Below are 21,354 nucleotides of genomic sequence, written 5' to 3' on the forward strand. Positions count from 1 at the left end.
AAAAGTTACAAGAACCCTTAGAACAATGTTTCTCAACCTTCCGAATGCCGTGACCCCTTAATCCAGTTCCTCATGTTGTGGCGACCCCCAACCATAACATTATTTTCGTTGCTACTTCCGAACTGTCATTTTGCCACTGATACTAATCGTAATGTAAATATCTAATATGCAGGATGTATTTATTTACTTATTTCACACATTTTTACCCCACACTTCTCAACCCGGGACTCAGGGCGGCTTACATCCGGCACAATTCGATGCCATCTATATAAATAAAAATGTAATGTTCGTTTGTGATACCATCAGAACTCAAAAACCACTGGGGGAATTGACACCAAATTTGGACACGAGACACCTAACAACCCAATGTAAGTCCTCCACTCAAAAAAAAAATGATTTTGTCATTTGGGAATTGTTGTTGCTGGGATTTATAGTTTACCTACAATCAAAGATCATTCCGAACTCCACCAATTATGGAATTGGGCCAAACTTAGCACACAGGGCTCCCATGACCAACAGAAAAAACTGGAAGTGTTTGCTGGACATTGACCTTGAGTTTGGGAATTATAGTTCACCCACATCCAGAGAGCACTGTGGACTCAAACAATGATGGATCTGGACCAAACTTGGCACAAATATTCCATATACCCAAATATGAACACAGATGGAGTTTAAGGGAAATAGACCTTGACATTTGGGAGTTGTAGTTGCTGGGATTTATAGTTCACCTACAATCAAAGAGCATTCTGAACTCCACCAATGATGGAATTGAACCAAACATGGCATACAGGACTTCCATCACCAACAGAACACACTGGAAGGGTTTGGTGGGCATTGACCTTGAGTTTGGGAGTTGTAGTTTACCTACATCCAGAGAGCACTGTGGACTCAAACAAGATGGATCTGGACCAAACTTGACACAAAAATTCCATATGCCTACATATGAACACAGATGGAGTTTGGAGGAAATAGACCTTGACATTTGGGATTTGTAGTTACTGGGATTTATAGGTCACTACAATTAAAGAGCATTCTGAAACCCACAAACGACAGAAATGGGGCAAACTTCCCACACAGAACCCCCATGACCAACAGAAAATACTTAAGGCCATCCAGTCCAACTCTCTTCATCAGGGCAAGAAAATGTAATCAGAGCCCTCCTGACAAAGAGCCATCCAGTCATAAATATAGATAGATAGATAGATAGATAGATAGATAGATAGATATGATTCTCTCTCACACACACAGATATAGTATCATAGATTTGAAAGAGACCCTTTAAGAAGGACAATGATATGTTGCATGTTCCAGAGTAGGCAAACCAGACACTCTCCACATCAACATTGACAAAGAAACAACAAGAAATACTGTTTACTCACAAGCGTAAAGGAATTACATATATTAGAATTTCTCATAACTTTATTTTCCAGATCACCAGACTGAGCCACAGCAACGCATGGCAAGGGACAGCTAGTTACATATAAATAAGGAGGACACCCAAGCTGGGACTGGAAAATGAACAGCAGCCAATGGAGCTCCTTAAACAGGAGAGTTGACCGCTCTCTCTAAGTCGCACAAGTTAGTAACCTGGCTGCTGCCCATTGTACCGATTGAAATTTCCAAGCCGTCTTCAAGGGCAGCCCCACGTAGAGTGCATTACAGTAATCCAATCTGTAACATCTGTAGGATTACAGTAATCCCTCTTTTAACATTTGTAGGATTCATGTGATATGATATCAGAGGTGGTCCTAGGTAATTTTCAATCGTATTTTGGTGCCCCTTCCCAACCAATCACTGATATATATTTTCTGTTCATCATGGGAGTTCTGTGTGCCATATTTGGTTCAATTCCATCATTGGTGGAGTTCAGAATGCTCTTTGATTGTAGGTGAACTATACATTCCAGTAACTACAACTCGCATTTTTTTTGCACCCCTAGGCAAAATGAACTATACTGCGAATGCTTACTCTGTGTAATGGGTTAGCCGCCCCTGTACGTTATGAACGTACCTAAGTATCAAGAACACACATGATTCTATGATTCTATGCCGCCCGCTGTACCAATTGAAATTTCCAAGCCGTCTTCAAGGGCAGCCCCACGTAGTGTGCATTACAGTAATCCAATCTGTAACATTTGTAGGATTACAGTAATCCCTCTTTTAACATTTGTAGGATTCATGTGATATGATATCAGAGGTGGTCCTAGGTAATTTTCAATCGTATTTTGGTGCCCCTTCCCAACCAATCACCGATATATATTTTCTGTTCGTTGTGGGAGTTCTGTGTGCCATATTTGGTTCAATTCCATCATTGGTGGAGTTCAGAATGCTCTTTGATTTTAGGTGAACTATACATTCCAGTAGGAGCCCCCGGTGGCGCAGTGGGTTAAAGCACTGAGCTGCTGAGCTTGTTGATCGAAAGGTCGCAGGTTCGATTCTGGGGAGCGGCATGAGCTTCTGCTGTCAACCCTAGCTTCTGCCAACCTAGCAGTTCGAAAACATGCAAATGTGAGTAGATCAATAGGTACCGCTCCGGTGGGAAGGTAACGGCGCTCCATGCAGTCATGCCGGCCACATGACCTTGGAGGTGTCTACGGACAACGCTGGCTCTTCGGCTTAGAAATGGAGATGAGCACCACACCCCAGAGTCAGAAATGACGGGACTTAATGTCAGGGGACTACCTTTACCTTTACCTATACATTCCAGTAACTACAACTTGCATTTTGCACCCCTAGGCAAAATGAACTATACTGCAAATGCTTACTCTGCGTAATGGGTTAGCCGCCCCTGTACGTTATGAACATACCCAAGTATCAAGAACATACAACATGTTTCTTTCTGGGGTGTATGTGGGTTGTAGACTGCCAATGTTTTCGGGGGAGACAGAGGGCAACTCATGCTCCTAAACTTCATTTCTTCTGTATGTCCATCATCCACGGAAATCCCTCCTGAATACTTCACAGTGACCTCATGTGTTTATATTTGCCGTCGCACTGCAGGCCAGCAACGTGCCGTTTCCAAAGTTTCGGTGCATGTTGGAAAACTGGAAAGCCCCCAGCCAATGGAAGGAAGGGGCGGAGGCATGGGTTGGATCCGAGTCCCACAGTCCCGTCCCACGTCTCCCCCTTTCGCCTCCTCGAAATGCTGAGTTGGCAAGCGGAATGGGACCAAGGCCAGGAAAATACAAATCAAACGCTGCCATTCCTGTTGGCCTCCTCCTCCTCCCCCCATCTCTGAAAGCGTCCCTTTTAAACTAAACCAGATGACGGGCGTTCGGGAAGGGTTTAACTATGAGTTCCCTGGCTCGGCAAAACATTGCAATGGAAGGGTAAGAGGGATCCCAATAGGACTGGGTTAACATTCAGGGGATGCATAAGGTCACGTACCCAGTGCCCTGCCAAAGGAGTTGGGCAGAGAGGCGAAAATATAACGACTCCTTGGAACGTTTCCACGGCGCTGCCCCCCATTTCGGCCTCACAACCCAAAGAGTGGGAATGACTTAACACACAAACACAAGACACACTCTCCTTAGGCAAGAAGCCTTTGCCCACAAGATGGAGATGCAATCCTTGGATCGGCTCCTGGTTGCAATTCAAGGGTAGCCGGGAAACGTCCATCTCCCAGTTCCTTGGCATGCATACGGAGGAGGCGCCCACGCAACGTAGTGTGCCAAAGGGAATCCATTTCTTAACAGATGCAAATGGATATGCTGCGAGGGGGGAAAAATCACCGTTCTTTCTCTTGCTGCTTTTGAACTGAGTGAGACGACACAACAAACCAATGGTTCTCAATCTGTGCTCTGCAGAGGCCTTACAGCAGGGAGGCTATCTGTTGGGAGTGCTTTGATTGTGTTTTTCCTGCACAGCAGAATGGGGTAGGACTAGATGGCCCAGTGGAGTTTCTGCTATTTGTATTATTATTATTATTATTATTATTATTATTATTATTATTAATTATAATAATACATTATATAATAATTATAATAATAATAATTATAATAATTATTACTATTATTATACCGTAAGGCAGGGAGGCTATCTGTTGAGAGTGATTTGTGTTTTTCCTGCACAGCAGAATGGGGTAGGACTAGATGGCCCCTGGGGTTTCTGCTATTTGTATTATTATTATTATTATTATTATTATTATTATTATTATTATTATATCGTAAGGCAGGGAGGCCATCTGTTGGGAGTGCTTTGATTGTGCTGTTGGGACTAGATGGCCCCTGGGGTTTCTGCTATTTGTGTTATTATTATTACTATTATTTGTTATATTATTATATATTATATTACATATATTATAATAATACATTATATAATAATAATAATAATAATTATAATTATAATAATTATTATTATTATTATTATTATACCGTAAGGCAGGGAGGCCATCTGTTGGGAGTGCTTTCATTGTGCTTTTCCTGCACAGCAGAATGGGGTAGGACTAGATGGCCCCTGGGGTTTCTGCTATTTGTGTTATTATTATTATTATTATTTGTTATATTATTATATATTATATTACATATATTATAATAATACATTATATAATAATAATAATAATAATAATTACTATTATTATTATTATTATTATTTGTTATATTATTATATATTATATTACATATATTATAATAATACATTATATAATTATTATTATTATTATTATTATACCGTAAGGCAGGGAGGCCATCTGTTGGGAGTGCTTTCATTGTGCTTTTCCTGCACAGCAGAATGGGGTAGGACTAGATGGCCCCTGGGGTTTCTGCTATTTGTGTTATTATTATTATTATTATTTGTTATATTATTATATATTATATTACATATATTATAATAATACATTATATAATAATAATAATAATAATAATTACTATTATTATTATTATTATTATTTGTTATATTATTATATATTATATTACATATATTATAATAATACATTATATAATTATTATTATTATTATTATTATACCGTAAGGCAGGGAGGCCATCTGTTGGGAGTGCTTTGATTGTGCTGTTGGGACTAGATGGCCCCTGGGGTTTCTGCTATTTGTGTTATTATTATTATTGTTGTTGTTGTTGTTGTTATTATTATTATTATTTGTTATATTATTATATATTATATTACATATATTATAATAATACATTATATTATTATTATTATTATTATTATTATTATTATTATTATACCATAAGGCAGGGAGGCCATCTGTTAGGAGTGCTTTGATTGTGCTTTTCCTGCACAGCAGAATGGGGTAGGACTAGATGGCCCCTGGGGTTTCTGCTATTTGTATTATTTATACACACACACACACACATATAATAATAATATATATTATATATAATATAATATAGTATACATATTATAATAATACATTATTTTATTATATCACCCATGAGACTCAGATTCACATCTGAGGAGCAACCTTGCTTGGCTTCCAAGATGGGATGTGATCTGGTGCCTTCAAGTCATATGCAGACACATGGTGAGCCATGCATTTCATAGGGTTTTCTCTGGCAAGGAATACCCAGAGGTGATTTTGCTAGTTACTTCCCCTGGAATATACCCTACAACACCTGGGATTCATTGGCGGTCTCCTACCCAAGTCCTAACTGGCTGACCCTGCTTAGCTTCCAAGATCAGACAAAATCTTGTGTCTTTGAGCTATTTAGCCCCATAGATAAGTCAGTGCAGTGGGGGTAATGCCATGAAAATAAACAAAACCGCAATGTCCAATGGGTCCATCATCAGATGCCTCTCATGGTGAGCTCACACATCTTGTAGGGCTTTCTTGGGCAAAGAATACTCAAGAGAATACTCCAAGGTTTCTGGGGATGTCAATGCACCCATTAGTCTTCTGCAGAAAGCAAATTCTCCCAGTCAGAAAGCAAATTCTCCCAGTATCCATCCAACCATACATCACTACCTGATGTGGAAACTCACCTCCCGGGCTGGTCGGGATATTTGTGTTTGCAGTAGGCCTCCAACGACGCGTACACCTTTTCACGCAAAGCCTCAACTTCAGCAGGATTCGATAGGCCCTTTGAGTCTGCAAGTGGAAGGAAAACAGTTAAACTATGAGGAGAGGTGAATACGAAATAATAATAATAATAATAATAATAATAATGGCCAAAAATGTCTTCTAGGGGCATGTCCATAATATTCTAGAGACAATGTAGTCTGCTGATCTGGCCAGCTAAGGCCTCCCATAGTTGCCCGTTCCCACTTTGCATCTTTGTGTCCAATTTCAGGTTCACTTTTGCACACGCATGTACATTCCCCCAGCAAGGAAAGGTAGCTCAACCTACCGGGGTTGAAGAGGACGATGGCTCGGAGGCACCCCAGCTCTGTCTTGTCCATCTGCATGTCTCGCATTTTCGACACCAGCTCTGTCAATACTCTGGATACACACAACAACAAAAGCAAGAAGGTTGTATATTTGAAACACCCTCTTCCCACAATCGCCTAAAGGAAAATTATTTGGCATTTGTGCCAAATTTGGTCCTGTTGGAGCTGTTTGAAATTTAAAATGTAGATTTCAAAGTATGAATGTATGTTCAAAATGCAGTAGCTATGTGCCGAGTGTATTCCTGTGTGGAAAGAGTTAACTGAACCATGGAGGGAACGGCATTCCCAGAGAAATCATAAATCAAGTGTATAGAACAAATGGACGCAGCCATAGTGGTCGTACTACATCACTCTGGAATGCAAGAGGTGTGGACTAGTACTGATAACAGTGTTCTCTATGTTATGATCTCGGATGGTAATGAAGCAAGTTTATGATGTGCTGAGTGTTAAGTAGCTTCTAATGTATATTGTTGTGATAGAGTCTGCTGGCAGTGATAGTAACACTAGTATTAGGAGAGGCAAGAAAACTACTCGCGAGCAAGACTATGAGGAAGAGCAACATGATGTTTTGCGCTGTTTTGTGTTTGTTTCAGCAATAAAATATACTTCTTTAATGATATGATGAGGGCCATGTATAAATATGTGAGAGGAAGTCACATATTTATACATGGAATGTGTCCAGAGGAGGGTGACTAAAATGATCAAGGGTCTGGAGAACAAGCCCTATGAGGAGTGGCTTAAGGAGCTGGGCATTTTTAGCCTGAAGAAAAGAAAACTGAGAGGAAATATGATAGCCATGTATAAATATGTGAGATGAAGCCACAGGGAGGAGGGAGCAAGCTTGTTTTCTGCTTCCCTGGAGACTAGGACGCAATGGAACAATGGCTTCAAACTACAAGAAAGGAGATTCCATCTGAACATGATTCAGAACTTCCTGACTGTGAGAGCCGTTCAGCAGTGGAACTCTCTGCCCCAGAGTGTGGTAGAGGCTCCTTCTTTGGAGGCTTTTAAACAGAGGCTGGATGACCATCTGTCGGGGGTGCTTTGAATGCGATTTTCCTGCTTCTTGGCAGAATGGGGTTGGACTGGATGGCCCACAAGGTCTCTTCCAACTCTAGGATTCTATGATTAAGGGTCTGGATCTAAGTATCTAAGTATGCACACATGTTCTTGTCTGCTCACCTGTCAAAGATGGCGCCGACCCCCGCACTGTGAGCACTATTCCGGTGGACGTGTAGACCCGTGGCGAGCAAGATCCCATCTTTCACAGCTATGGATCGGTGAGAGAAGGACGCAATGAGCAATTCGTTCCAACCTGGAAAGAATGCAAAAAAGGAGAGGAAGGGGTTGAGAAGTCTGCATAAAAAGGAATGGCCATCAATTGGGTTGGGTGGCTTTGGAGTCTCTTCTAAGTCTATGAGTCTATGAGTCACCCCAGGCAAGTGTTGACATGGAGTCTTGTTGTACACAGCCAAGGCGATTGCCAACCTGGTGCATCAAGACATCCTTCAACAGCCAAGACCGAGTGAGAGACTCGGGGGCGGATTGCGAACTAGGGCTGAAATCTTGCCAACCTTCTCTTGAAAGGAGATGAGTCTTCCAACTCTTGCCAACAGGCTCAAGATGTCCTCTCGGGGCTTCCGAGAGTACTTTTCCTCTGCAGAAGCCCTTGGGCTTACCAAAAACACACTCCTTCCCTTCCAACATGCCCTTGCCAGCTTCTTTTCATAGTTCTGTACTAATTTGGGCAACGAGGAATAATAATAATAATAATAATAATAATAATAATAATAATAATATCTACTAGACTTAATGTCTGGGGAAAACCTTTACTGCTACTACTACTACTACTATTATTATTATTATCATCATCATAAAGGCTGGGAGATCATCTGTTGGGAGTGCTTTGATTGTGCTTTTCCTGCATGGCAGAATGGGGTAGGACTAGATGGCCCCTGGGGTTTCGGCTATTCGTGGTATTATTATTTCACCCACATCGATGGCCGGCATCCTCAGAGGTCGTGAGGTCTGTTGGAAACTAGGCAAGTGAGGTTTAGATATCTGTGGAATAATGTCCAGGTTGGGAGAAAGAACTCTTGTCTGTTTGAGGTAGGTGTGAATGGTGCAACTGGCCACCCTGATTAGCAATAAATAGTCTTGCAGCTTCAATGCCTGGTTGCTTCCTGCCTGGGGGAATCCTTTGTTGGGAGGTGTTAACTGACCCTGATTGTTTCCCTGTCAAATTTCAAAAAGTTTCCTAAAGTTTGTTGGCTCCACGGCTTTAAAAGTTTGAGAAGCCTTGCTCAAGACAGAGTGGACACACTATCTCATGGATCCAGCAACGGCTTTCCTATAGGTACCTTCTAAGGTAGCTAATACCCGTCTAAAGATATAAGCTGCAATACAATTGTGCCAAGGCAGAGGCACAGGGAAATCCTGACGCCACTCTGAGCTAAGTTTTAGTCCTTCAATATTTCATGGGTAGCTGCGCTCTTCAGGCGTCTCCTTGTGCTCAATTATACATAACGCCGCTGGTTAAAAGACTCTGGGGGTCAAATGAGGATGCATCTGATAAAGACACTGGCAGCCTGTCTGTCAAGTGAGTGCTTTTCTGCCAATGGCGGAGCATCCCTCTTGGCAAGGAAGGGCAGAATCACAAGCGGCACCCCAAAGGCCATCTAGCAGAGTCCTTTGGCACAAGAAAGGCAAATATGGCTTCAATTTGTTGTTGTTTATTCGTTCAGTCGCTTACGAAAGGAAAGGGCCTGAGGCTGTTAGGAATTGTGGGAGTTGAAGTCCAAAGCACCTGGAGGGCCCAAGTTTGCCCAGGCCTGCTCTAGACATTTTCTGGCTCCTCCAATACAACTCAATGCTGATATGGGGGGTTCACGTTCTGTATTAAAATGCTTCTGTTCCTATACTTCCCTTCACTTTATTTCTTAATTAGTCGCTCTCCACCAAGATGCTCCGAGCGACTTACAATTTAAAATAGTATTGTCAAAGGCTTTCATGGCTGGAATCACTAGGTTCTTGTGGGTTTTTTCGGGCTATAGAGCCATGTTCTAGAGGCATTTCTCCTGACATTTCGCCTGCATCTATGGCAAGCATCCTCAGAGGTAGTGAGGTCCTCACTACCTCACTACCTCTGAGGATGCTTGCCATAGATGCAGGCGAAATGTCAGGAGAAATGCCTCTAGAACATGGCTCTATAGCCTGAAAAAACCCACAAGAACCTAATTTAAAATAGCATTTCACAATATAAAAACATTCAACATAAACACAGTCAACAGTGACTATTTGGCAAATTAGATCTGATTACTTAAATGCACAACCAAACAGCCAAGTCTTGAGTGCCTTTACGAAAGGTCACAACTCTGACATTGCTCTAATATAGGGGTGCCCAAACTACGGCCCGCAGGCCACTTCCAGCCCGCCAAGGGCCCTGATCCGGCCCACGGAGGAGGAGGAGCGCCCTCCCCCAACACAGTGCCCCTCCGTTGGCTGGCGCACGCTATCCGTCAGGCCCGATGGACAGCGTGAGCCAGCCAAGGGAGGCTGCTCCGCATGGTCTACTTGCAAGTAAAGCATCTCGCGAGGTGCTTTACTCACAAGTAGGCCGTGTGGGCCTCCTCCTCCCTTGGCAGGCTCACGCTATCCATCAGGCCTGATGGTCAGCGTGAGCCAGCCAAGGGAGGCTGCCCCGGCGCTACATGCAGTCATGCTGGCCACATGACCTTGGAGGTGTCTATGGACAACGCCGGCTCTTCAACTTAGAAATGCAGATGAGCACCACAGAGTCAGACACGACTGGACTTCATGTCAGAGGAAAACCTTTAACCAGGAAAATTGTGGAAGATCCAGGGTGGGAGAAAGAACTCTTGTCTGTTGGAGGTAGGTATGCATGTTTCAATTGGCCTCCTTGATTGCCATTTCGTAGCCTGACAGTTTTTAGGGAGAATCCTTTGTTGAGAGGTGATTAGCTGGCCCTCATTGTTTCTTGTCAGGAGTTCCCCTGTGTTTGAGTGTTTTTCTTTATTTACAGTTATAATTTTAGAGTTTTTTAAATACTGGTAGCCAGATTTTTGGTCAGACTAGAAATAGGAAGATTTCCCATTCTCTGCTCCTGGAAGTACTGCCTAAAGAGGGCTAGAAAGAACCCCCTCTAAGAGCCCTTCCACACAGCAAAATAAGATATGTGCAATGTGCAGAGGAATTTTTTAATCGATTTTTTAAAAAAACAAACAAACTATATTCCGGCCCTCCATCGGTCTGAGAGACAGTAAACTGGCCCCCGGTTTAAAAAGTTTGAGGACCCCTGCTCTAATATATGGAGGCAATGAGTTCCACAGAATTGGAGCAAAGCTCTACTATGCCTTGTAGCTTCCAGGTGTCCCTCCCTAGGGCCTGGTATGTAGAGGAGATTTTCCTGGGTGGATCGAGGTGACCAGTGGTGGGGAAAAAGGAATGAGGCAGTCCCTAAGATATAAAGGTCCTTGGCCATATTGAGCTCTAAATGTCAGGATCAGGTTCTTGTAAGAGATCCGATGTTCTATTGGTAGCCAATGCAGTTGTTGCAGAATCGGTGTGATATGGGATCTTATAGACCAGGGGTCCTCAAACTTTTTAAACCGGGGGGCAGTTCACTGTCGCTCAGACCGTTGGAGGGCCGGACTACAGGTTTTTTTTTTAAAAAATCAATTAAAAAATTCCTATGCACATTGCACGTATCTTATATTTTGCTGTGTGGAAGGGCCCTTAGAGGGGATCCTTTCTAGCCCTCTTTAGGCAGTAATTCCAGAGAATGGGAAATCTTCCTATTTCTAGTCTGAACAAAATCTGGCTACCAGTATTAAAAAAAACTCTAAAATTATAACTGTAAATAAAGAACAACACTCAAACACAGGGGAACTCCAGACAAGAAACAATGAGGGCCAGCTAATCACCTCTCAACAAAGGATTCTCCCTAAAAACTGTCAGGCTATGAAATGGCAATCAAGGAGGCCAATTGAAACATGCATACCTACCTCCAACAGACAAGAGTTCTTTCTCCCACCCTGGATCTTCCACAATTTTCCTGGTTAAAGGTTTTCCTCTGACATGAAGTCCAGTTGTGTCTGACTCTGGGGTGTGGTGCTCATCTGCATTTCTAAGTCGAAGAGCCGGCGTTGTCCGTAGACACCTCCAAGGTCATGTGGCTGGAATGACTGCATCGAGCGCTAGGGCAGCCTCCCTTGGCTGGCTCACGCTGCCCATCGGGCCCGATGGGTAGCGTGAGCCTGCCAAGGGAGGAGCAGCCCCGCGCAGCCTACTCGCGCGTAAAGCACCTCGTGACGTGCTTTACGCGCAAGTAGGCCACACGGAGTAGCTGCCCTTGGCTGCCCATCGAGCCTGACGGATAGTGTGAGCCAGCCAAGGGAGGGGCACTGTGTGTGTGTGTGGGGGGGGTGCTCCTCCTCCACGGGCCGGATAAGTGCCCTTGGTGGGCCGGAAGTGGCCCGCGGGCCGTAGTTTGGGGACCCCTGTTAAAGATGATCCTGCTAGCAGCCTGGCCGCTGCATTTTGGACCATCCGAATCTTCTGGGTTGTTGACTTCGGAAGGCCGGCATATAAGGCATTGCAATAGTCCAACCTCGTGGTGACTGTTGTGTGGATTGCTGTTGCCAATGCTTCTACCGAAAGGTAGGATGCCAATTTCCATGCCTGGCGAAGATGGGAAAAGGCCTGCTTACTTATGGCAGCGATCTGGGACTCCATCGTCAGCTATGAGTCCAACACAACCCCAAGGCTTTGAACAGTGGCAGACGGAACTAGAGCTTCCCCATCGAAATCAGGCAGAGACTGGATAATTCTGGTGGCTGGCCGGACCAGAGGATCTCCATTTTAGCAGGATTCACTTTGAGTCTGCTCGCTTGCAGCTAACTCATCACTGCTTCCAAACACAGCCTAAAGTTCTCAGGAATCGCGGTTGTCCGAGGTTCGAGATGCAAGAGTAGCTGGGTATCATCTGCATACTGGTGGCACTCTAGGCCAAAGCTCCGCATCAGTCCAGCAAGTGGCCGGACGTAGATGTTAAACAGGGGCGAGAGGATGGCACCCTGGGGAACTCACTCCACAGCAAAGACTGTCACCTGCCATTCTCGGTGAAATTTTACCAGGACCAAAAAAAACAAAAAAAAAACCCCTTACATAACCAAGTATTTATTTATTTATTATTTACGGTATTTGTATACCGCCTTTCTCAGCCAATCGGCGACTCAAGGCAGTTTCCAACAAAACAGTATACATAAAACATAATATAGATTAGACAGTATAAGACATCACCAAAGCAATAAAAGCAACATCATCAGCGTCTCATTATTCTCAAGCATTGTCCAATTCCATTGTCAGGTCATTCGATTTCCTATAGTGTTGTTGTTCATTCGTTCAGTCGTCTCCGACTCTTCGTGACCTCATGGACCAGCCCACGCCAGAGCTCCCTGTAGGCCGTCACCACCCCCAGCTCCTTCAAGGTCAGTCCAGTCACTTCAAGGATGCCGTCCATCCATCTTGCCCTTGGTAGGCCCCTCTTCCCTTTTCCTTCCACTTTCCCCAGCATCATTCCCTTCTCTAGGCTTTGCTGTCTCCTCATGATGTGGCCAAAGGACTTCCACTTTCTCTCTAGTCTCCTTCCCTCCAGTGAGCAGCCGGGCTTTCTTTCCTGGAGGATGGACTGGTTGGATCTTCTCGCAGTCCAAGGCACTCTCAGCACTTTCCTCCAACACCACAGCTCAAAAGCTTCTCTCTTCCTTCGCTCAGCCTTCCCTAAGGTCCAGCTCTCACATCCGTAGGTGACTACAGGGAAGACCATGGCTTGGACTAGGCAATGGATCTTTGTTGCCAGTCTGATGTCTCTACTCTTGACTATTTTATCGAGACTGGACATTGCTCTCCTCCCAAGAAGGAAGCGTCTTCTGATTTCCTGGCCACAGTCTGCATCTGCAGTAATCTTTGCACCTAGAAATACAAAGTCTCTCACGGCCTCCACATTTTCTCCCTCTATTTTCCAGTTGTCAATCATTCTTGTTGCCATAATCTTGGTTTTTTTGATGTTTAGCTGCGACCCAGTTTTCGCGCCTTCTTCCTATATTAGCTACTCTGTATTTGTAAACGCTTGCTCAAACAGCCACATTTTAACTTGCCTCCTAAATGTCAAGAGGGAGGGAGCAGATCTGATCTCCGTAGGGAGGGCGTGCCATAGCCGAGGGGCCACCACTGAGAAGGCCCTGTCTCTTGTCCCCGCCAGACGTGCTTGTGACGAAGGCGGGACCGAGAGCAGGGCCTCCCCAGATGATCTTAAAGTCCTCAGTGGTTCGTAAGGGGAGATAAGTTTGGACAGGTAAGTTGGGCCAGTAGAACATATGCAGAACTCCATTGGGAGTTCTTGGCCAATCTTTCACTCATTTAGCACTAGCCAGCAATGGAAAGCAATAAGGGCATCGCAACAGTGCAAGAGCAAGTCCTGCAGGGAAGGATTTATGGAAATTGCGAAGGTAGACCAAGAACACCAACCTCCGCAATATCCAAAACAACATGTACACAATTGTAAAACCGACTTCTGCTGGTATGTGTCATGAACAGGTTTCCAGGCAGACCCCGCGAAAATAGGCTATGAATACCAACCTCTGCAATACCCAAAACAAAACATACACAACTGTAAAACCAACTTCTGCTGGTATGTGTCACGAACATACCACATTCGATACCACACTTTTCTAAGACCCCAAGCAGAGAGATGCACCAAAAGAGGACTTTGCAGACTACGATTGGCTATTTGCCAGCTATCCAAGCATACTCACCAGCTCTGAGCAAGATGACCTGGTCATCCAGGGGCAGTTCGGAGAAATGGGGGATCCTTTTGGCCCACTCCACCAGCGTGAAGAGCTGCTTGTCTGCCGCCTGGCAGATGTTGGTGACCGGATCGTTGGGCTGCAAAGAGAAGAGAAGCCAGAAGTGAACAAAGAGGAGGACAAAGGAATACAAAGGACATACACCCTTCATAGGGAGTCCCCAGTGGTGCAGCGGTTTAAACTGCTGAGCTGCTAAACTTGTTGACATCTTTATTAATGACTTAGATGAAGGGCTAAAAGGCATGATCATCGAGTTTGCAGACGACACCAAATTGGGAGGGAGAGCCAATAGTCCAGAGAACAGGAGCAGGATTCAAAATGATCTTGACAGATTAGAGAGATGATTGGCCAAAACTAACACAATGAAGTTCAACAGGGACAAATGCAAGATACTCCACTTAGGCAGAAAAAACGAAATGCAAAGATACAGAATGGGTGACGCCTGGCTCGAGAGCAGGACGTGTGAAAAAGATCTTGGAGTCCTCGTGGACAGCAAGTTAAACATGAGCCAGGAATGTGATGTGGCGGCAAAAAAAGCCAATGGGATTTTGGCCTGCATCAATAGGAGCCTAGTGTCTAGATCTAGGGAAGTCATGCTCCCCATGCTCTATTCCGCTTTGGTTAGACCACACCTGGAATATTGTGTCCAATTCTGGGCACCACATTTGAAGAGAGATATTGACAAGCTGGAATGTGTCCAGAAGAGGGCGACAAAAACGATCAAGGGTCTGGAGAACAAGCCCTATGAGGAACGGCTTAAGGAGCTGGGCACGTTTAGCCTGAAGAAGAGAAGGCTGAGAGAAGATATGATAGCCATGTATAAATATGTGAGAGGAAGTCATAGGGAGGAGGGAGCAAGCTTCCTGGAGACTAGGACGCAATGGAGCAGTGACTTCAAACTCCAAGAGAGGAGATTCCATCTGAACATGAGGAAGAACTTCCTGACTGTGGGAGCCGTTCAGCAGTGGAACTCCCTGCCCCGGAGTGTGGTCGAGGCTCCTTCTTTGGAAGCTTTGAAACAGAGGCTGGATGGCCATCTGTCAGGAGTGATTTGAATTCAATACTCCTGCTTCTTGGCAGAATGGGGTTGGACTGGATGGCCCACGAGGTCTCTTCCAACTCTTTGATTCTATGAAAGGTCGCAGTTTCGAATCCGTGGAGCGGCGTGAGCTTCCGCTGTCAGCCCCAGCTTCTGCCAACCTAGCAGTTCAAAAACATGCTAATGTGAGTAGATCACAGTGTATTTTCATTCACTGGACCACATTTGACACAAATACCTGGTATGCCCAAATTGGAATACTGGTGGGATTTGGGAGGGGGGGGTTGATTTTGTAATTTGGGAGTTGTAGTTGCTGGGATTTATAGTTCACCTTCAATCAAAGAGCATTCTGAACTCCACCAACGATAGAATTGAACCATACTTGGCATACAGAACTCCCATGACCAACAGAAAATATTGGAAGGGTTTGGTGGGCACTGACCTTGAGTTTTGGGACTTGTAGTTCACCTACATCCAGAGAGTACTGTGGACCCAAACAATGATGGATCTGGACCAAACTTGGCACAAATACTCAATAATGCCCAAATGTGAACACTGGTGGAGTTTGGGGAAACTACTAGACCTTGACATTTGGGAGTTATAGTTGCTGGGATTTATAGTTCACCTTCAATCAAATAGCATTCTGAACTCCACCAATGATGGAATTGAACCATACTTGGCACACAGAACTCCCATGACCAACAGAAAATACTGGAAGTGTTTGGTGGGCACTGACCTTGAGTTTTGGGACTTGTAGTTCAGCTACATCCAGAGAGCACTGTGGACTCAAACAATGATGGATCTGGACCAAATTTGGCATGAATATTCAATATGCCCAAATGTGAACACCAGTGGAGTTTGGGGAAACTAGACCTTGACATTTGGGAGTTATAGTTGCTGGGATTTATAGTTCACCTTCAATCAAAGAGCATTCTGAACTCCACCAACGATGAAATTGAACCATACTTGGCACACAGAACTCCCATGACCAACAGAAAATACTGGAAGGGTTTGGTGGGCACTGACCTTGAGTTTTGGGAGTTGTAGTTCACCTACATCCAGAACCCCCATGACCAACAGAAAATACTGTGTTTTCTAATGGTCTTTGGTGACCCCCTGACACCGCCTCACGACCCACCCAGGTTGAGAAACGCTGACGTAGGCTCTAGTGTTCCAAGATTCTTGAGAAACAGAACTCAAAGAAGTGTACGAGGAAAGAGAAGGTTTGGAAAAGTCAAGGGCCACTCTTCTCCTTGCTCGTCCTCGTCCTCCTGCAGAGGGTGCTGCTGCCGTTCACATGCCCCAACACATCCCGTTCTGTAATGTGTAAAACCACAACAATGGGAAGCACGGAGGAGTGAGGGAGAGGAGGGCATTCCCTTTGAAATGCACCCAAGTAACAAAAACCAGCTGCTTTGGAGCCGGCACCGCCAGCCAAAACAGACGAAAGCCATGTGTCAAAGGAGCAGCCTGCAACTCCTGGGAACCACAGATCGGAAGAGGGGGATGATGCCTGAAGCAGGGAAGAAGAAGAAGAAGAAGGAACCCAAGGAGGAGGAGGAGGCCGAGGAGGAGGCAGATGACGAGTACAGCAGCTCATTTGGTCTATTTCTGGGCCCGATTCATTGTGTGACCTATACAACCCAATAGAGCATAGGTCCAAGCTCTCTAGTATCATCTGTTGGCATCCTGGGATTCTCAAGAAAGGTCCTTCAAGTCAAGGACCTTCATCCACATCAGGTCCCACCTACACTATTAGGAAAAAAACCAATTTAATTTCGTTATTTATGAATGCTCCCATTAGAAAATACTTAACGATGTGGGTGAACTACAATTCCCAGAATCGTGGGCCGGTCCTCCCCAAACCAGGCCTGTGTGCACAGCGGGCCATGTTGGGTCTGTGTCCCAAGTTTGGTTCAGATCCAATGTTGGCTGGGTTCAGTGCTCTCTGGACACAGGTGAACTATAGCTCTCAATATCAAGGTCAGTTTCCACCAACTCCTGCAGTGTATTCAGTTGGTCATGTGGGTTCTCTGTGCCAAGTTTGCTCTTGGTCTATTGTCGGTGAGGGTCACTGTTTCTCTGGATGCAGTTGAACTACAACTCCCAAAACCAAAGTCAATTCCACAAACTCATGCAGTATGTTCAGTCGGTCACGGGGCTTCTTCATGCCAAGTTTGGTACCAGTCAATTATCGGCCGTGGTCACTGTTTCTCTGGATGCAGTTGAACTACAACTCCCAAAACCAAGGTTAATTTCCACAAACTCTTCCAGTATGTTCAGTTGGTCCCAAAACCAAGGTCAACTCCCACAAACACCTGGAGTATGTTCAGTTGGTCACGGGGCTTCTTCGTGCCAAGGTACCAGTCAATTATCGATCGTGGTCACTGTTTCTCTGGATGCAGTTGAACTACAACGCCCAAAACCAAGGTTAATTCCCACAAACTCCTCCAGTATGTTCAGTTGGTTATGGGGCTTCTTCGTGCCAAGTTTGGTCCTGATTTATTCATAGAGGTCACTGTTTCTCTAGATGCGGTTGAACTACAACTCCCAAAACCAAGGTCAGTTCCCACAAATTCCTCCAGTATGTTCAGTGGGTCACGGGGCTGCTTTGTGCCAAGTTTGGTCCCAGTCCAATGTCATTGTTTCTCTGGATGCAGTTGAACTACAACTCCCAAAACCAAGGTCAATTTCCACAAACTCCTCCAGTGTGTGCAGTTGGTCATGGGGCTTCTTCGTGCCAAGTCTGGTCCTGATCCATTGTTCGTAAAGGCCACTGTTTCTCTGGATGCAGTTGAACTACAATTCCCAAAACGGGGGGTCACTGTTTCTCTGGATGCAGTTGAACTACAACTCCCAAAACCAAGGTCAATTTCCACAAACTCCTCCAGTATGTTCAGTTGGTCATGGGGCTTCTTCGTGCCAAGTTTGGTCCTGGACCATTGTCGGTGATGGTCACTGTTTCTCTGGATGCAGTTGACCTACAATTCCCAAAATGGGGGTCACTGTTTCTCTGGATGCAGTTGAACTACAACTCCCAAAACCAAGGTCAATTTCCACAAACTCCTCCAGTATGTTCAGTTGGTCATGGGGCTTCTTCGTGCCAAGTTTGGTCCTGGACCATTGTCGGTGATGGTCACTGTTTCTCTGGATGCAGTTGAACTACAATTTCCAAAACGGGGGGTCACTGTTTCTCTGGATGCAGTTGAACTACAACTCCCAAAACCAAGGTCAATTTCCACAAACTCCTCCAGTGTGTGCAGTTGGTCATGGGGCTTCTTCGTGCCAAGTTTGGTCCTGATCCATTGTTCGTAAAGGCCACTGTTTCTCTGGATGCAGTTGAACTACAATTCCCAAAACGGGGGTCACTGTTTCTCTGGATGCAGTTGAACTACAACTCCCAAAACCAAGGTGCATTCCCACAAACTCCTGCAGTATGCTCAGTTGGTCACGGGGCTTCTTCATGCCAAGTTTGGTACCAGTCAATTATTGGTGGTGGTCACTGTTTCTCTGGATGCAGTTGAACTACAACTCCCAAAACCAAAGTCAATTTCCACAAACTCCTCTAGTGTGTTCAGTTGGTTATGGGGCTTCTTCGTGCCAAGCTTGGTCCTGGACCATTGTCAGTGGTGGTCACTGTTTCTCTGGATGCAGTTGGACTACAACTCCCAAAACCAAGGTCAATTCCCACAAACTCCTCCAGTATGTTCAGTTGGTCACGGGGCTTCTTTGTGCCAAGTTTGGTCTGGGACCAATGTCGGTAGGGGTCACTGTTTCTCTGGATGCAGCTGAACTACAACTCCCAAAACCAAGGTCAATTTCCACAAACTCCTCCAGTATGTTCAGTTGGTCACGGGGCTGCTATGTGCCAAGTTTGGTCCCAGTCCAATGTCACTGTTTCTCTGGATGCAGTTGAACTACAACTCCCAAAACCAAGGTCAATTTCCACAAACTCCTCCAGTATGTTCAGTTGGTCATGGGGCTTCTTCGTGCCAAGTTTGGTCCTGGACCATTGTCGGTGGTGGTCACTGTTTCTCTGGATGCAGTTGAACTACAACTCCCAAAACTAAGGTGCATTATTTAAGTCATGCAAGTGGGAAACAGGGTAACACAGCCCTATATCCCTCCCTCCTGCCCATCGTCCTTGCAGTTCCATTGATCAATAACTCCGCAATAGCGGGGTATTGAAAAGCCCTCCTCCCGCCCCTCCGAGGTCTCGTATTTAGATGCAGCGTGCATCCGTACTCCCCGCAATGTGTGCTGAATTATGCAGAAAGCCGCATCCAATTTACTAAGAGAGGCTGGCGGAGAGATTGGGCCAACGGCAGGCATTTATTTCAGCTCCATTTCCTCCCCGGGCCTCTCTCCTTTTCCCTCCTCCTGCCGCCCCGTAAGCTGCCCACAACTCTCATTACATTTCCCCTGAAGTCTCTTTAATCTTGATCGCTGCCGTATCCCAGGTGCCAGCGGTAATCAAAGCTTGGTCTTCCCCTCCTCCTTCCTCGGCAACGAGAGCGGCAAAGGTTTTGTTTTGTTTTTCAATGAAAACGTGGTGCTTTAGGACCAGGAGACCCAATCATGGTTGGACGACTGGTCCTGGAATTGAGAAACTTGCACTTCAAGTCTTATGGACCCCACTAATAGGATTGGGTGAGAACGAAGGAGATCCAATCATGGTTGGATGACTGGGAGGTCACTAGTCCTGGAACTCAGAACCTTATGGACCCCACTAATAGGACTGGGTGAGAACCAAGGAGACCCAATCATGGTTGGACGACTGGGAGGTCAGTAGTCCTGGAACTCAGAACCTTATGGACCCCACTAATACGACTGGGTGAGAACCATGGAGACCCAATCATGGTTGGACGACTGGGAAGTCACCAATCCTGGAACTCAGAACCTTATGGACCCCACTAATAGGACTGGGTAAGAACCAAGGAGACCCAAACATGGTTGGATGACTGGGAGGTCACTAGCCCTGGAACTCAAAACCTTATGGAGCCCACTAATAGGACTGGATAAGAACCAAGGAGACCCAATCATGGTTGGACGACTGGGAGGTCACTAGTCCTGGAACTCAGAACCTTATGGACTCCACTAATAGGACTGGGTGAGAACCAAGGAGACCCAATCATGGTTGAATGACTGGGAAGTCACCGGTCCTGGAACTCAGAACCTTATGGACCCCACTAATAGGACTGGGTGAAAACCAAGGAGACCAAATCATGGTTGGACGACTGGGAGGTCAGTAGTCCTGGAGCTCAGAACCTTATGGACCCCACTAATAGGACTGGGTAAGAACCAAGGAGACCCAATCATGGTTGGACGACTGGGAGGTCACCGGTCCTGGAACTCAGAATCTTATGGACCCCACTAATAGGACTGGGTAGTAACCAAGGAGACCTCATCATGGTTGGACGACTAAGAGGTCACTAGTCCTGGAACTCAGAACTTTATGGACCCCACTAATAGGACTGGGTAAGAACCAAGGAGTCCCAATCATGGTTGGACAACTGGGAGGTCACTAGTCCTGGAACTCAGAACCTTATGGACCCCACTAATAGGACTGGGTAAGAACCCAATCATGGTTGGATGACGATCCTGGAACTCAGAACCTTATGGACCCCACAAATAGGACTGGGTAAGAACCAGAGCCCCAATCATGGTTGGACGCTGGGAGGTCACTTGCCCTGGAACTCAGAACCTTATGGACCCCACTAATAGGACTGGGTGAGAACCAAGGAGACCCAATCATGGTTGGACAACTGGGAGGTCACTAGTCCTGGAACTCAGAACCTTATCGACCCCACTAATAGGACTGGGTAAGAACCAAGAAGACCTAATCATGGCTGGACAACTGGGAGGTCACTAGTCCTGGAACTCAGAATCTTATGGACCCCACTAATAGGACTGGGTAAGAACCAAAAATACCTAATCATGGCTGGATGATTGGGAGCTCAGCTGTCCTGGAACTCAGAACTTTGTTCTTCAACCCTTATGGATCCCACTAATAGGACTGGGTAAGAACCAAGGAGACCCAATCATGGTTGGATGACTGGGAGGTCACCGGTCCTGGAACTCAGAACCTTG

At 45.4% G+C, this 21,354-nt stretch overlaps 1 protein-coding gene across 2 annotated transcripts in view; it reads right to left on the reverse strand.

The window, feature by feature from the left end:
• Nucleotides 1-21,354, reverse strand: part of RXRA (retinoid X receptor alpha) — a 161,831-nt gene that overhangs the window by 2,968 nt on the left and 137,509 nt on the right. For both annotated transcript variants that reach the window (XM_060757471.2, XM_060757472.2), the window contains 4 exons: nt 14,175-14,304; nt 7,522-7,654; nt 6,300-6,391; nt 5,935-6,040 (listed from right to left, as the gene is read on the reverse strand). In XM_060757471.2, coding sequence (XP_060613454.1) covers nt 5,935-6,040; nt 6,300-6,391; nt 7,522-7,654; nt 14,175-14,304 — 461 coding nt within the window. The remainder of the gene's footprint in view (nt 1-5,934; nt 6,041-6,299; nt 6,392-7,521; nt 7,655-14,174; nt 14,305-21,354) is intronic.

This window comes from Anolis sagrei, chromosome 11, assembly GCF_037176765.1.
Source record: "Anolis sagrei isolate rAnoSag1 chromosome 11, rAnoSag1.mat, whole genome shotgun sequence".
NCBI lineage: Eukaryota > Metazoa > Chordata > Lepidosauria > Squamata > Dactyloidae > Anolis > Anolis sagrei.